We start from the raw sequence: 16591 nt of genomic DNA on the forward strand, positions 1-16591 counted from the left end.
CTGCATTTCAAATGAAACCACACCTTCAAGTCAATGCTGGCTGCCGTCAGAAAACACCTAACACAGTCCGTCAACACACACCTCTACCCCGAGTCACTTCAGTTTCCAGCGATCCCTGCACAGTCCCGCTCAACATGTGGTGGTGACAGATGGGTTTAACCTTTGCGATTGTGTCGATTACCTGGCCACCTTTATCTTCCCCTCTCTCCTTGTGTATTGCAAAATTGATTGAATGAGTGACTGAATGAGTGGCTGGATGAATGAAATGTTTACTTGGGCAGTGGATCAGTGAAGACCTATTCCAAATCCTCCCCTTGTTTTGTTTTGCCCATCATTCTCATTCACGTCAGGCAGAATAACAAGCTTCCATCTCTGCAGAGAATATTGATTTACCGGTGTGTTTTGGTCATGCTCTGTGTTTTTTTTTTGTTTTTTTTCTCTCCCCACACATGTAGGCAGATTCTTTTGAGCGATCAGACCAATCTGCTGCACTGGGAATAGTCCATCATTGGAGAAGAGGGGTGAGGGTTTGGAAGGCAACATATTCAATCCCTCCCCCTACCCTCCCCTTTGCTGGCCTGTGTGTGTGCAGGCAGGGGGGAGGTGAATGCAGAGGTTGTACGTGTATGTATACATGTCTGAGCGTGTGCGTGTGTGCGCACTCGTGGAGATGGCAGAGCCAATCACAGCAACACCAGGTACCTCTCCCCCCGTCCTGTCTGGTTTTTGGTCCGCTCCATCCCCCCTCCCTCAGTCGTTTCTGCTGCAGTATAAGTCACAGCCTGCGCCGTTCTCCCTGACATACACACGCACACACAAACACGCACACACAGAGGGAGACAGACATGCACACACGCGCATTCGAGCGCAAATCCTCTTACAACTCACCAGTGCCCAGAGCAGATTAAGGGGCTGCACATCTCAAATTGTATTCCAAATGTGCCACCTTAGTATGGGTCTCCTTCCTCTTCTTCTTGCACTTTCTCCTCTTCCTCTTGTGCCATAACGGGACTTCTGTGCACCTGCTACTGCCGCTGCTGCTGCTTCTTCTTCTTCTTCCTCCTGCTGCGCTCCGTCTTCAACCTCTGGCAACTGGCCCGTTTGCCTCTGCAGCTGAGATGACCAGGCAGCCAGCCTGAGGCAGAGGAAGAAAGTCACACAGACAGAAGTAGAGAAGAGGGGAAGAGAGAGGCTGAAAAGGTAGGGAGTGGAGGTTTAATTCAGGGTCTGAGAGCATCTCTGCAGAAGGAAGGAAGGTAGGCAGGCGAAGGAGAGGGGGTCAGCACGGCCAGGTTTGGAGTATTGGAGGTGGAGGAGGAGGAGGAGGAGGGGGGGAATCGGAGAGAAGACATCTACAGTTCAGAGAGGAGCGGAGAGGACAGGAGGGGGAAGAGAGTGGGGGGAGAAGAGAGGAAAAAAGAGCTGAGCGGTGACCATGAAGGCTCTGTTGCTGCTGGTTCTGCCCTGGCTCAGCCCGGCCAACTACACAGACAATTTGGGTAACCTGCACATCCTCTATTCTGAACTGTGAGTACGGCTCTCAGCCTCCCCCTGCATCCTTTCCACCAGCATCCCCACCCCACCCCCACCACCCTCCATCAACAGACCATGCTGTCCCTGTGCATTCCTTTCACTTTCATCAGCCATTTGTTTTGTTTGTCCGTGCAGCGTCTTCCGGCGTGTCTTGGTGTCACTTGCAGTGTTTACATTTGGATCATCACGTGATAAGAGTCAGAGTGTTCCTCTGTGTCGTGAAGTCATGACCGGCCGATTGTTTCTCTGATGCTTTGGTCACTGGTTGCTGTGGCCCTGGGATGCAGCAGAGCCAGCAGGTCGGGGCTCTGCTGTCCAGGACAGTTTGGATGCTACAGAGCAGCACTGCACCATGGCATCTCTCCCTTTCTCCCTGTCTCCCTCTTTAGTAGCATGTGGGAATGTGTATTGACTGGGGCAAAATGTCAGCGCTCCTTTGATCACAGTTGTAGACTTTAAACACTTTGCGTGTATGTATGTTGAGTCTATTCGAGCATATGGATCATCGTTACTATGGCGTGTTTGTTTGTGGAACAGTCTTCACCTCAGCGTTAAAAATTCATGAGTGCCTGCTCTCGGTTCGCATCTGGTCAATACACGCTACACAATCCTTAATGGAAACGCTATCTTCATTATATCTCATACGAAACAAATCCATATGCACTTAGAGTTGCTCGTGATGTATAAAAAAAACACACCTGTTGGCACACGCTATTTTGTGTCTTTAATATTGCATCTGTTACGTCTCCATTAACACAGACTCCTTATCTGTGTGTCAACATTATTCTTTCCCTTCACTGACAGACTGGTCAGCTATTTTTGTGATTAATATTAATTGTAAAGCATGTCAACAACAGCTAGACCTGCCAACAGTTTCTCAGAGCTCACGCTGACATCTTTAAATTGCTTGTTTTGATGAAAAGTGGCAAATTCTTCTTCTTGCAAATTCACCTAAAGGAATGACCGGTTCATTTGTTTAAAAGCCGGCCAACATTTAATTTAAACCAGTTGTCTTTTTGCTCGTTTACACTTAACATTGCACTGTCTCTCCTCTCCCTCTGAACTGTGCTCTATATTGGCCCCCAGACTCTCCTTGTGTGGGAGTTCATGTTGACTACATTCAGCAGCTCTGTGTCCCTGAGCTGTGCTACTGCTCCTTTCTCCACTCTAACGGAAACGTCCCATAATACTCCATGAACACATGGAACAATGGAGCGCCTCACAAATCCCCTATTTCATTGTACGCTCTCTTTTCACTGAGTGGGGCTTTAGCTTGGTCAGATACCGAGTTGGACAGAATTGGATGCGAAAGACGAGAGGACAGGGGAGAAGGGGGATGAAGAGTGATATTGGCAAATTTTACGAGAGATAAAGTCCTCACATTTGTTTATATACTGAAAGGATGGGAGGAGCAGCAGCAGCAGAGTAGAGGGGAGATGAGAGGAGACAGGGGGGTATAAGGTCACTTCCTGGGCCTGCCTTCCATCTGGACATACATACGGCTGCCATGGCGATGGCGCCCAGAGCAGCCACTGTGTGGGTCCTTCCACTGAGGGCTTGTCTGTAAATGAAATCACCCGATTTCTCTCTGATGCTCACCGAACCCACTAAGTGAGGGATATTGACAGTGTGCGATGGAGAATGTGTCCGCGCTGGTGACAGTCAGGTGGTTTTTGCTGATTATGACATGACAGAGAGAGAAACCAGGAGCAGACAAACGCGGACGTGGTGTTTTTCTGCCTGGCTAGAGAGCAGTGGCACGCCATTTGTCTTTATCCATACTGTTGACAGGAGCAGCCTCCAGCGCCTCCTGCGCCTCAGCCTGCCTCCGCTTTCTATCGCTCCCTCTTTTTTTTCCCGAAGTCTTTCAATTTATGTGATTACCGCATGGAGTTTATATTGCGTGGGAAAAAATGAGAGTGGCTGTAATCTGTCTTACTCACACATCAGTGTGTGTGCGTCACCTCCAAGACAGACTGTGCAGCTTGTGCTACCCTCAGTGTGTAGGGGTAACGTTTGTCTGTGATGAAACTCTTAATATGGTCACGGCCATTGTACTCTGTCAGCACCAGCCAATAAAAACATAGCACTATCACATACAGGAGTAAACTGGATTGTGACAGTTTGCTCCTCACCGCCTAATACACACACACTCACACACAATTAGAGCTAGCTGATTCCCTCCCCCAGCCCACTTGGCCTCCCCTGATAATCACAGTGCAGTTCTGTAGAGCATTAATGATTAATCTCCGTTCATTTCTGAGCCTAGGCTGAGACGTCTTAAACACTATGATTAGCTTAGCTTCCGTCCTTTCAGCCCTCATCTAGGAGGTGTTTGATCACCACGAGCTGAGCGCGCTCCCAGTGCTCCGGACGTCTTCAGCATGGACGCATCCTAACAGGATCAGCCACCCGTCCGCAGCACACTCGCTGGATCCCAGCAATACGAGTCATTTTTTTTTTTTATACGGGGTCAACCTCGAGTCAGAGGCAGCACGCCACGCCGCGCCCTCTTTGGACTCGTGTCCGCGTCAAGTGTGGGGCAGGCTTCACTAATTAGAGTGATTTGTTTGGATTAAATATTAATCCCTGTTTTGTAGTCAGGCAGCTCCCCCTGTCTCATTGTATCTGACAGGCCAGAAATACAGTGAAGACCAGAGGGAGAGTGGCTGAGAGATAAAAAAAAAAAATCAGGCTAAGAGCCCTCTGCCTACCCTCTTGAACAACTCGCACTGCTCTCCAAAAGAGATAACATTAAACCAGCTTAATTATTTCTTTTCATGCGATCCAACATGAAGCGTATCCAGGGAATCCATCATGGGACCATTCGTATGCATGGGAAGACAAAGTCTGCAAGCAGCATCACAATCAAACATGAAAGCAAACACGGGGCAAGGACACATGTAGAGGACACCATGCTGAGAAACAAACAGACTAATGCATAAGTCTCACATTATGCTACACATAAAACGAATATGTGCTAAACAACACGCGAAAACACACATCTGATGGCGTATAATTGAGGCATGCACAGTGCCTGTGTAAATACACAGCCACGAAAGAACAGATGAAATATGTATGCGCTCCTTTATTCATGAGAAAGAATCAGTTGCAGGTCAGAGTGTTTACTTTAGCGGAGCTTCCTCTCAGATGAGTCTCTGTTGGAGCAGAAAGACAGCGCACCGGAGAAGTGTCAGAGTGCAGAGAAGGCTTCAATATGAGTTTGGTATTTCATTAGAAAAGCATTTTAATAAACCAAAATAGGTGTTATATGTTTCCGCAGTGCAACACCCTTCCATGTCTGTGCTGAATCATTTACATCAACTGCCCTACTTTCTTATAGGATGAGCGTATTGTGAAAACGGGTGTCTGTTAACCTTTGCCCCTGACTGGCTCAAAGTCTGGGCCCCCGTCTACGGCTTCTGAGGCTTGACGTGTTTAACATGGAATATTTTCGTGCGCCTCCTGTCTCCGGCAGGCTAATCTGTAGGAGGCGTTCCATCTGAGTGGCCCGCAAAACAGGCAGCTAACAGAGTGGAACTGACAGCAGAGTGGAGAGCTGTGTGGAGTTAACCTCTCACGTGAACGGTGCCCCGCTGACTGCCAGGGCTTTGGGTTGGACTGACCAGCGCTGGCTGCGTTCCAGGCAGTTGTACCGCGTCACGTGGGGGCAGAGAAACCAGGACACTGCCAAGGGCTAGCGTGGCGTAGAGAGAGAAATATAGGCTAAAAGGCGCCAAGAGCGATGTGTGGGACAGCAGCCTGGTGGGGATTCTCTGTGATCATATACTGTAGAGTGGAGGGGATTACAGTGTGCTGTACTACATCGAGATAGATGTACACATAGCATTTGACTGCAGGGCTGGAAAACAGCCACTGTTGAGGTGGACATATGTAAGGTGCATTAGTAAGCTGAGATCCAGCTTGAGTCAGGGCAGAGGATAAATCAGCTCTAGTACTTCCTCTGCTCTTTTTCTGTGTTGACAAAAGGAGTGTGAGATTGACCGCTCGCTTGAAACCAGACTCTGACACAGTAAACACTGCATAAATATTCTTCCAGCCCGATCATGGGGGTCACGGCTCGGCTGATGATCGCACATATTGATTGGCCCGAAAAGCCATGACTCAGAGTTTGGACTGTTTCTAACAGGCTGACTCGACTGACACTGTGCTGGACGGGAGGCCTCTACTCGTCTCGTAAACACTCAGACGCAGCGAGCACGCCAAACCTGCCGAGCCACTGCTCGCTGCACGGTAGCACAATGGGGCTGTTCAAACACAAAGGCAGGATTAATCGGCTGCCGTACTCGTTTACTTTTATTTTTCGGCACGCAAACATCTTCAAAGGTGGTAAGGAGTCACGCCCAATAGAGCCTCACGTCCTACTTGGTGTATTTAGCAGATCTTTTTTGGAAGCCAAATTTTCCTGCTGCAGCAGAGACTGTCCCCTGTAGCTGTGGCCTCACCCCCTCCCCACGCGGCAGATGGGATTACCCCTCACAGCAGGCGGATCCAATCAACACACCGGCGCATCCTCTGATTAACACTCCTCTAGTTCATCATTAACCGGATTACTCTGTCCGTCTTTATGTCGCTCTCTCCTCTCCCGCTCTATGAATCTATCTATCATTCTGTCCATTCTCCCCCAATCAAACTTAACTTTATGTGTTTGGCGTGTGGCCCGAGAGCGTGGTAAAGAAGACAATTGATATACTAATCTAATTAAGGCGAGATATTCAATTCAAGCCTTCATCAACATAAATTCAGTTAATGACCCCCACCCATCCCCACACTGCACCAGAATTTTGTCTACATCGTCTGCGTGCGTTTTTACTAACGCAATACTCAAGTTATTCTTGGGTCATTCTGAATAAGGAGAGGTCCTACACTGAGGTTTTTCTTACCAATACTTAGAAAAGCCAAAACAGAATTCTGTTTTCTTCTTCGTTCGTAGTTCGCAGTTGATTAAAATTATATTTTTTTTTTGTTCACAATGTTGCAAACGTGTATCCAACGTTTAATCTGAGTAAGAAGTTGAATTTATCACCACGTTCATCCTCATATGCATTAGCGCACTCCACGCTCAGCACTCCACACATGCTTTCACTTTTAAGCTTCTCACTCTTCCTCTCTGTACAATATATCACACGTATACACACACACACACTTGCTGTAATCCACATATTCTTCAGTGAGAATAATCAGCACGAGCTACGATTCTTTCCTTTTCTCTGGGGTTCTTGCGTGTCAGGTGCTGCTGGTATATTTTCAGAGTCAGATCTTCTAGGGAGCAAGAATCTGCTGCTGTTTTCACCTTAATAAACAAGCTGGAAGAAGAGAAAAGAGGCGCTTTAACTAGGCTAAGTCAGTCCAACTGTGGGCCACACGCAGGTCGACCACAGGCTGTGCCCGCCCCACACACACATAGAGCTTTACGTTCCAAACCATTTGCATTATTACAATGTTACAGACATGGAAATACACACAGAGACTAAACCCAGTTTCTGTACCTGCCTGCCTGACCTGGAATTGTCGCCTCAGCTGAGGTAATTTGCGCTGCATGCAGAGTGTGGCCCAACACGATTGTCCGTGGCAGTCAGGGAGCGGAGAGAGTATTTGGGTTAGGAAGGATAATCCACTCACCCCTAAAGAGGATTGGAGAATCTCACGGGCTTTGATGAGTCGTGAGCTGGTGTTTATTTCACATCACAAGAACAGGGCTGTTTGTGTCACAGCCAGGGCGCTTCGGCACGACCACTGTGTCACCGAAAGCATCATGGGTAATTGTTACTTCGAGGGAGAGAGTGGAGGAAAAAGAGGAGGAGGAGACGGAGAGAACTAGGGAGGATGAGAGGATGAGAGGATGAGCGGATGAGCGGATGAGCGGCGAGGATGTTTTGCTGTCTTCGCTCTTTATCTCGCCACAGATCCCTAGGTTTAGAGAGATGATGTGATAACTGAGGCTGACCGAGACAAGGATTCTGCAGTGCTAATGAGCCCCCTCTAAGCTTGGTGATCATCCCCTGGAAAATGGCACTTTACAATCGCTTTGCATAAGCACTCAAAGTTCCATCATTATGAACAAAAAGATGTTTGTGCATGTACTGTATGTCTCTGTGGATGTGCAAGCACTTCACCTCTCCGGTGTGCACACTTAATTGGCTCACTTACCTTGCCACTAAAGCTCCAGGACCACCCTGGTGAGAGAGACAAGGGCTTTCTGTCATGCTTCCCTTCCCTTTAACCTCACACAGCGCCGACTCCGGCCTTAACGTTCAAACTCACACATTGAAACTCTGAGCTGCTGAGACATGGCTACGGTTATAAGGCAGCTCTTGTCCCCTTGAGGAAGGAGATTTTAATTAACGGGAGACAAAGTCTTTAATAAACCAGACGCGTGCTAAACAATGGCAGTCTCAGAGACCATGTGTTGTGATGGCCTCTGTCTGGCTGGGACTTATCAAGAACTCTTTTGTTTCCCAAAGCGCTTCTCGCGGTATATTTTTCCTTTGATTATTTTTATCATCTTCATTCAAGCTCTAAAACGCACAGCACAAGAAATGAAGCCCTTAAGATCTTCCACACTGAGACAGCGGCTCACACTCTGACTCGTGTGTAGAGTCCTTTCATTAATCCTTTGGCTGACATCTGTCTAAGATTTTGGGTGGTCTGCGAAAATGTATGTAACTGAATGAACCTGTATTCAACGGTATTTGCCCACCTCTACTGACTCACTGTGGTTTTACATTTTCCACTAGCCATGGTGAAACGGGGGGATGTTGCCTCCAGTTCCATGTAGTCAGCGCGACCCGCAGTTAGGCTATATACGAGGAACAAAAACAAAAGGCAGTGTGCGTGGAAAAAAAAAAAGAAAATAGAGGGAGGAAATGTTTCAGCCAGAAACTACAGTATAGCCAGTGCTGCCACACAAAGCTTTAGTAGGAAGTGACTCTATATATAGAGGAAGATCAGCTGGGAGGAATTTAAGGAGGACATAGAAATGGTCATTAAACATCATTTTTACCAAATAGCCTCTTTTTACATTTCTGTCGGTGTGCAGGAAAGTTTTTCTCGACAGGGTAATTTTTCAGTCAATGCACTGGTGACTTGGCTTCAATTAAAACCAGAGGAACGCAGATCATTGTGCAGGTTTCTTTGAGCCTGCATGTACACAACCCATGCGCACACTGGTATTTGTTTAGGGAGTTTCTGTTTTAACGGCGCTGCATTTAGTTTCAGTTCTTCTTAATGACAGTGAGTGACACGAGGAAAGCTTCTGCTGCGCCCTCCACACCGCAGTGCTGCCCTCTCCTCCGCTGCCGACTGAAATATTGCTCCATTCGCCCACTTCACTCAGATAATTGGCATGTCGCTGCATGGACATGCTTGATAGCATTCAATTTACTAACTGAATGATCAAGTATAACTCACAAGAACAAACCGGTGCACACAGGTGCAGTGTTACTCTGTCACAGCGAGATCAATACGTGCTTCAGCTTTGTGTAAGGCTATATCTGACTGAGAGGCTTGACTCGTGGCTACAAGCGAGACGCAGAACCCACTTTGGGATGAAATGATTTTCCTTGTGAAATATGACAGAGTGCACGAGCCACTCAGACAGCTCTGTTATTGAGACAAAATGCTGCTTCTGGTGATGTGGTGCCATAAGGCCGACAGGCTCAAAGGGCTCACCGGCATGTAATCTTGTTTTTATTTTGCTGCTCTGCAGTGATGTCCACCATTTTACCTCGCTTTTACTTAACCTCCTCCTTTTGGCTTGACAGCCTCCATGTAAGACCTCTCAGCACAGGAGAATGGACGCCGCTCCTCTTGTTTTTCTGAGCTACTGTTGAAGCAGAGCCTGGGCTGGATCCAGCTCATTAAAACCCAGTTAATGTTTGTGCTGATGGCTCCACAGAGACAGCCGGAGAAACAGGCCAGAGTTATTCCTGCCTCTGATGAAGCGTCAGCTCAAAGCCTTTATGGCTTACAGATGGAGGAAAATTCTCCAACAATACAATACCCTGCTCTGCTGGGATATCTTTAATTCACAGACAAACATTCCCAATTTAATATTGTCAGTGTGTAAAGGCTTTTATGGCGCGTACCATGGTACGTGCATGAGTGTGTCTGTGTATGTGAGAGAGAGAGACTGTGGAGTTGTGTTGTGGTTGTGCTGTTGTTGACAGCGTGAAGACATCTGGAACTTAGGAATTACATATAGTTTTGAGAAAAACAACATTCAAAGGATCTGTTTTATATTCTAATGTTGTGTCAGTTACCCAACCTCTCTCCTCGCTAATGGGTGTTTCCTTACATTTGTATTCAATCATCTGTCAGTGATGTTCACACACAGAGAAAAAAAAACCCGACAAGTGATTTCAGATACTGTCACAAGGAGGCAACAGAAACCGTTTGTTCTCTATATTTGAGTAAATATGACATTTCTGGTACATTCTCAGAGAGACGCTATGTGAATTCTAAGTGAAAGCACCAGAAAATGTATTTTGCTTTGGCATTTGTTGCTGTGGTTTATCTCAGAGAGGTTCCTGTTTGAGTGTTAAGGTTAGATAAGCGGGCTTTGTGTGAGGTGGTCCCAAAACAGATAATACAGGTCAGCGTGCAGAAGCTCCACGCTGGAGGCGCCGCTGAAATCTGCTCACATTACTCTTGAGATTCTGACCTTTTCAGTAGATGTTAACATAAATTTGTTGACGCTCGCTCTGACTGCTTCAACATTTAGTCCATTACAGAATCTGGTCATTCATTAATGTCACCATTTCATCAGCACATCTAGTATTAATTGCATCCGCTCTGTAGTCTGAGTTTGAAACTGACCTTTAGATGTTTTTTTTCCGTGTGTGCAGGTGTAAAGGGGCGTCTCACTATGGGCTCTCAACGGAGAGGAAGAGGCGCTCACAGGAGGGCGAATGCACCGACAGCACGTCAGAACTCACAATCGCCACGCTGCCCAACGACGGCCCCACGTCTGCCGCCGTGGCCCTCCTGTCAGACGAACCCGGTCTGGTCAACCCCGCCTTTGACCCCAGCATGGAGGACAACAGTCAGTCAGGCAGCACGACGAGCCTGACTGCTCGCAGCAGCTCCAAGAAGAGTGAGTGTGAGTGGGCGAACGGATGTTTGTGTGTGGTCATGTTCAGTCCTGCATGACATTGCCCTGAACTTATCTGATGAACGAGAGAGGTGGAAGGAGTTTGTTTGGCAGAGTGACCGACTGAAAATCAATATCAAGTAGAGAGCTCTCCAGTTACAGTTACATGGTCTCCCCCTCAAAACCAGATGTGAGTTATGTTCAGATGTGCATTTACACCTGCACACTCCTGATGCATAACCCAGGCGCTCATTCAACCTCAAATACAGTCTTTGTTTTGCCTAATGGCCTCTGATAGAAATACTATTAAGCAATTAGCTCTGCTGCCTTGTTTTCTCACCAATCTATAAAATCTCTCTTTGTGGAAAACAGTAAAGAAGCACAGAGAGAGAAAGTCATAGTAGGGCAGCCACATTATGCAGTCAAGGAGAAATGGAAGGAGAGGTAGGTTAAATATAGCCAGTGCAAGTGTGTGTTCATGCCCGATGACGTGATCACAGCTCTCCCTCCATCTCCCCCACCTGTGAAACCAGGAAGCAGTCACGAGTGTCCCTCTCTGCCCCTCCATCCCTCCGCTAAAGTAAGCGCACAGGCAGTGGGGACACCAAATGACGCTGCTGCACCAGCACTTTAGGCCTGGCCGGCTGAGCACACACCACCACAACCACCACCACGAGCGCCACTACTGCTGAACAAGCTGTCAGCTCCAGAAGCGGCTGGCGCTTTTAAAGAATAATGTGGCTGTCAGGAGCCCTCGCATCTCCCTGGGCCCGCAGAGGGAGGGAGGGAGGGAGGGAGGGGCGCTGCAGAGGCTCGCTGCCCCATTCTCGGTGCAGCCTGGCTGGGGCTGCTGCCTCCTCACTGCAGCCTCCTGTACCTGACAGGAGTCTCTCTGGGAGGGTCTTTTTTTGACATGGTCCACTCAAGTCCACAGTGTGTTACATCACTGCTGTAGTTATGTAATCGTGTAACTATACTCTTAGCGGATTGCATTTATTAATTAAAGACTTGAGAGTAGCTCCTCTACCCACAAAAAATATGCTTCATTTGAGTTTGCAGTTGCCAAACAAAACTTGAAACAAAAGGATAGTCTGAAGGCAAGAGACACTGTCTCCTTATTCATTTCGGTAAGAGACATTGGTTGTTCCGATACACAGGGCAAAAACAAAAACCTGAACCCAAAGATGCATGTGTTTCACACCAAATTGCAGTGCATGGATTCTAAAAGTCCCAGTAGTCTGTTTTGCACATGAGTCCTCATCCTTATATGATCCAAAGAAAATTGTGTACCCATGTAAAAAACTTTGCTCAGCAGCCTTAGGGACACTTTCTCTTTTCTCAGAGTTAGTTCTTAAGATGTACTGTCCAACAACATCAGAAATGAGAGTTTATATTTATGCCAAGTGGCTACACTTGAAGGTCAAGAGGAAAGCCAGTCGTCATTAAATATGGTCTCTAGTCTCGCCAGGAGGAAATTCATTGTCAACAAATATAACTTGTTGAAAAAAAATAATGCTGCACTCCTCGCTCACCCCCAAACAGCTGGCTAGTGTCAGGCAGAAGTGGGTGGTTTGGACAGCCATCAAAAGTCAGACACAGGTCCTCCTAATGCAACACTGGAAATGTGTGAGGGGACAGGGTTTCCCAAGCTGTCCAACTGTCCGACAAGAGGAAAGATGTATAAAGCCTGCTTTACAATAGGGTAATACAGGAGTGCACTCACAGTAAATGTTTAGGTAATAGCCTAATTCGATTAGATTGTTAAAAATAACAAACCAGTTTCAAATTTTTGTTTCATAGTATCACTATGTGACATTTAGAAAACTTAAAAAACTCATGTGTCCTATTCAAACGGGACATCCTGCATCATACAGGTGTTTGCTCTTCTCACCAGCGACTACAGAATCAAGACAACACAGGACATTAATGTGTTTTTAGGCAGCTCTGAGGAGGCTGTGGATTGGCTGAGAGGAGCCAGATCCAGGCATGTCTGGGCATGTTGAAGGTGATGTAATCTATAAAGTGCCTCCCTTTCTCCCCTGACTTCTATGCAGTCAGAAATTTCGACCGGTCTTCAGTGAGGAGCCGCTCCTTCAGGAGGTTGAACCGGGCCTTCAGTGTCCTGCGGAGGACCAAGAGCGGCAACGCAGTCAGCAATGAGACGTCTGAGGAGAGAGACAATGCCAGGAATTCCAGTGTCCCACAGGAAGGTATGAATCACAGCCTTTCTATCTGTTCTTTCAGATCCCTGAAGAGGGTTCCAGAGAGACACGGCTCCATGTGCCTCTGTGTTTCCAAATGTGTATATTTGAGATGCTCCCTCCGCTGTACAAAGGTGGTGACATGACTGAGAGCCCACAGTGCAAAACTAGCATATGTTTCTTTATTAATTCAGCTGCAGATTGCGTAAGTCCTCTGGTGCATCGCTAGACACTGATCAGGATGGAAGCTGGTAGCCTGAGGCACTTTGGATAGGATGGGATGCCAGAGGTCACTGGAGAAGAATCTGATAGAGTTCTCCACCTCCTGTTCTACTCTTTTATCTCATACTCCACTTCCCAGTCTTCCCCTTCCTCATCTCCTTCTCCACAAACCCTATATCCCTTTCTCCTCGCCTTCAGCTTTGCACCAGTATGATGGAGTAATCCCCAGAGAAAGCAGTGTTCTGGACATGATAGATCCATAAGATGTTAGGCAGTGAGGAAAACGTGCTCTAGTGATATTCAGAGTAATAAGTGGAGGAGATATATACAACCACAACAGAGCATAACTTTAAAGTAGCACTGCAGCCTGATGGGAAAAGGAGAAGGAACGTGGTATTGCGTAAGAATGAAGGATGACGAACGATCGGGGACTAGATTATTCTCCGAGGCCATCACTAAGGAGGCTGAGAGAATAGATTAAATATTCATTGCCTGCCGCTGGAGAGGCAAAGATAGACGGGAGGATGGAAGAGTGAAGTGGAGCTAAATCCATACAGAACAAATGGAGCAAAGAGTGGCCACAGAATAAAAAACAATGTAAATAAAGAAATAAATAAAGCCACTATAATGTCCCCATGGACGCAGGAGTGGGTGAGACGTGACAAGCTCAAGTAAGACGAGAGGCTGCAAGGGCGTGTGATGGAGAGAAAGGAGGGTTACGTAACAGCTGCAGGTCTCTGTTAATGTGCTCTCCACTCTTGAAGCAATCTGCTGCGATAAAGACAAAATATTGACTTTGGAATGGAGAAACTGCAGCGTTCAGGCTACGGAGCTAGTTTGCACAACACAATGAAAAAAAAAATAGAAAGAAACAGAAAATTACTTTTTCCTCAGAAACGTTGAGGTTTGTTTGACTAGAAAATGATGCATTTATTGTCACCACAGGGATCTTTGTACTGGTTAAATCGGTTTAGTCTTGAGGTGACACAAATCTGTCACTAATCCGACACATTTTTGTAATAATCATTTTGTGACATTCTTTGAGAACAAATTAGTTTTACTAGTATCAAGAAAAAAATCTGATTTATGCCTTTTTCACTTGACATTTTGCTGTGCAGCAGTTGGACTGTGTACAAAGCTCGTCCGTGTTTTTGTTTTTTTTTCTTGCATCCCCACCCAAGTAATAACTTGGTGGAAATTCGAAATTGAGGGTTTTCCCAAGCATACTTGCTACAGATGTATGTGACTAATGATACAAACATCGCACAGGATAATCAGCCAAGTAAATTTTCCCTCTTGGCTTGTACAAGTTTGTTTAAGTAACCTGAGGGAGTAGAGACAGCTGGTTCCACTGCTGAACCCCTCCACCACGGTCTACCACTCGTTCTCTCTGCTGAAGTGTCTCTCTTTCCCTTTGCAGCTCCCGCCCACTTCTCCTCCTGCTTTATTTGGCTGCTTCTCAAATTAGATTTTTTCTTGTTATTGTACAGTAGAACTAAACTCAGCCTTTTTATTCTTCTCCATCTTCTCCCCCCAGTGCTGTCTCTTCCTCAGCTGCATCACCTGATCCCTGATGGTGAAATTACCAGTATTAAGATCACACGGGTGGATCCCTCAGATCCTTTGGCCATCAGCATTGTTGGCGGCAACGAGACCCCCTTGGTTCGTATCCTGATCCAGGATATCTACAGAGAAGGCGTCATTGCTCGGGATGGACGCCTGCTGCCTGGTGACATGATCCTGAAGGTAAAATGAATTCCACAAAACACCAAGGAAAAATCAACCAAAGTTCCAAATCCCCTTTAAAGCCACATTCCTCTTCCCGCCTCAGGTAAATGGCATTGACATCAGCAATGTACCCCACTGCTTCGCCGTGGCAACCCTCAAACAGCCATGCCAACTCCTCCGGCTAACCGTGCTCAGAGAACAGCGCCATCGCTACCGCTCCCACTCACATAGCCACATGCATGGGCACGGCCATGATGTCGCCGGAGGCCACCAATCTCACGGCCTACCCCACCATCCCATGAGAGATGACAGCATCCACGTGGTCCTGAATAAAAGCACTCCAGAGGAACAGCTGGGCATTAAGCTGGTGCGGCGGCCCGAGGAGCACGGAGTCTATATCTTCCACCTGCTGGAGGGCGGCCTGGCAGCACGTGACGGACAGCTGTGTATTGGCGACCGCGTGCTGGCAATCAACGGGCACGATCTACGTTACGGGGCGCCAGAACACGCTGCTCTGCTTATTCAGGTCAGTCAGCAGGGGCCAAAGGAACGACAGCAGGCTTTAACATCATAGAGAAAGTTCACAGTTGTGACAATTTTTGTCCTCATGTTGTTGCAGACCATAAACAACTGAGCTCTATTCTTACTCCCTGAGGTATTAAACATAATTGTGGTGATTCAGGCTAATTGTGTTGTGCTGTGCTGTTGTGTCTGCACACACTGCAGTTAATAGTATTTAATTGTAGTGACTCCCTGATGGACCGGGCCATGCGTCTGCCTCTGGTTCCTGGTTGATGCCAGTCAATGATGGTGTGTTTTTGGTTAATAGTGGTTAATTGCAGTGTGTTTGCGGCTGTGCAGGGTCTCTGAGCTCAGAGTTCCTGTCTGAGCAGTCTGACTGGCTCTGCTGGGTCTCTGTGGAGCCAGGATGGCCTCTCAGAGCAGGCGCTTTCTGTCAGAGATTAAGAACTGGCAGGGAAGAAATTAAATTAGTCCAATTAAAGCAATAATGGGCTGGACTGGCTAATTCAGGACTCAGCTCTATGCTAGAGAGACCTGCAGAAATCTCCAAGGAACGAGAGCACGCAGTTAGCCAGTCTGTTAGACCACTTGCATGCGAATGTGTGAATGAGCGAAGCTGGACCTGCGGTAGAGAAGTAGGAGTTTGAATCAAAGAGGGAGGAGAATAGGTTACTACTGCGTGGAAGTGAATTTCAACTATCCTGAAAATTTCACCTAAAATAAAACAAACATATTTTGATAGATATATAAAAAGACTGCATTGAAATACTGAATAAATTTCCACAGATTTTTTGTGGGGTAAAATTGGCAATTTGATGAGATTTGATTGTTTTTTACACTCATACAGTATCTGTCAGTTTAGCCTAGCTAAGCATAAAGACTGATTTTTGAAAGGATGAAACAAATACGTACGTTTGTGTGAAGTAAAGCTAAACTAACCTGTGGCTGATTGCAGCCTCATATTTAGCATATAGCCGTGAGAGTGGCATCAATTAACATAAACTTTGAAATTTTCAGAACTGCTACCTTAATACACATGCCAAAACTCTGTTGTTTTCTTTAGGCGAGCGAGGAGCGAGTTCACTTCATAGTGTCTCGTCAGATCTGCCTGCCTACCCCAGACATCCTGCAAGAAGCTCCGTGGGGCATGGATGGGCCCCCACCATATTCCCCTGTGGATATAGAGCAAACACTGCTGGTGAGCAGCACACACAAACCCATATACTCAAGAGAAAAGAACAGTGCTGATACACAGAGCGGAGCTTTGTTCCTC

The 16591-nt window shown here is 46.9% G+C and overlaps 1 protein-coding gene across 2 annotated transcripts in view; it reads left to right on the top strand.

Annotated features, from left to right (window-relative positions):
• Positions 1–16591, top strand: part of lnx1 (ligand of numb-protein X 1) — a 31392-nt gene that overhangs the window by 9986 nt on the left and 4815 nt on the right. The window contains exons 3-7 of one of the 2 annotated variants that reach the window (XM_084548686.1): positions 10401–10654; positions 12700–12855; positions 14606–14814; positions 14900–15322; positions 16382–16516. In XM_084548686.1, the coding sequence (XP_084404812.1) occupies positions 10401–10654; positions 12700–12855; positions 14606–14814; positions 14900–15322; positions 16382–16516 (1177 nt within the window). The remainder of the gene's footprint in view (positions 1–10400; positions 10655–12699; positions 12856–14605; positions 14815–14899; positions 15323–16381; positions 16517–16591) is intronic. The other variant, XM_084548687.1, reaches the window with a different exon arrangement.

The sequence above is a fragment of the Chelon labrosus genome (genome assembly GCF_963514085.1).
Source record: "Chelon labrosus genome assembly, chromosome: 7".
Taxonomy (NCBI): Eukaryota; Metazoa; Chordata; class Actinopteri; order Mugiliformes; family Mugilidae; genus Chelon; species Chelon labrosus.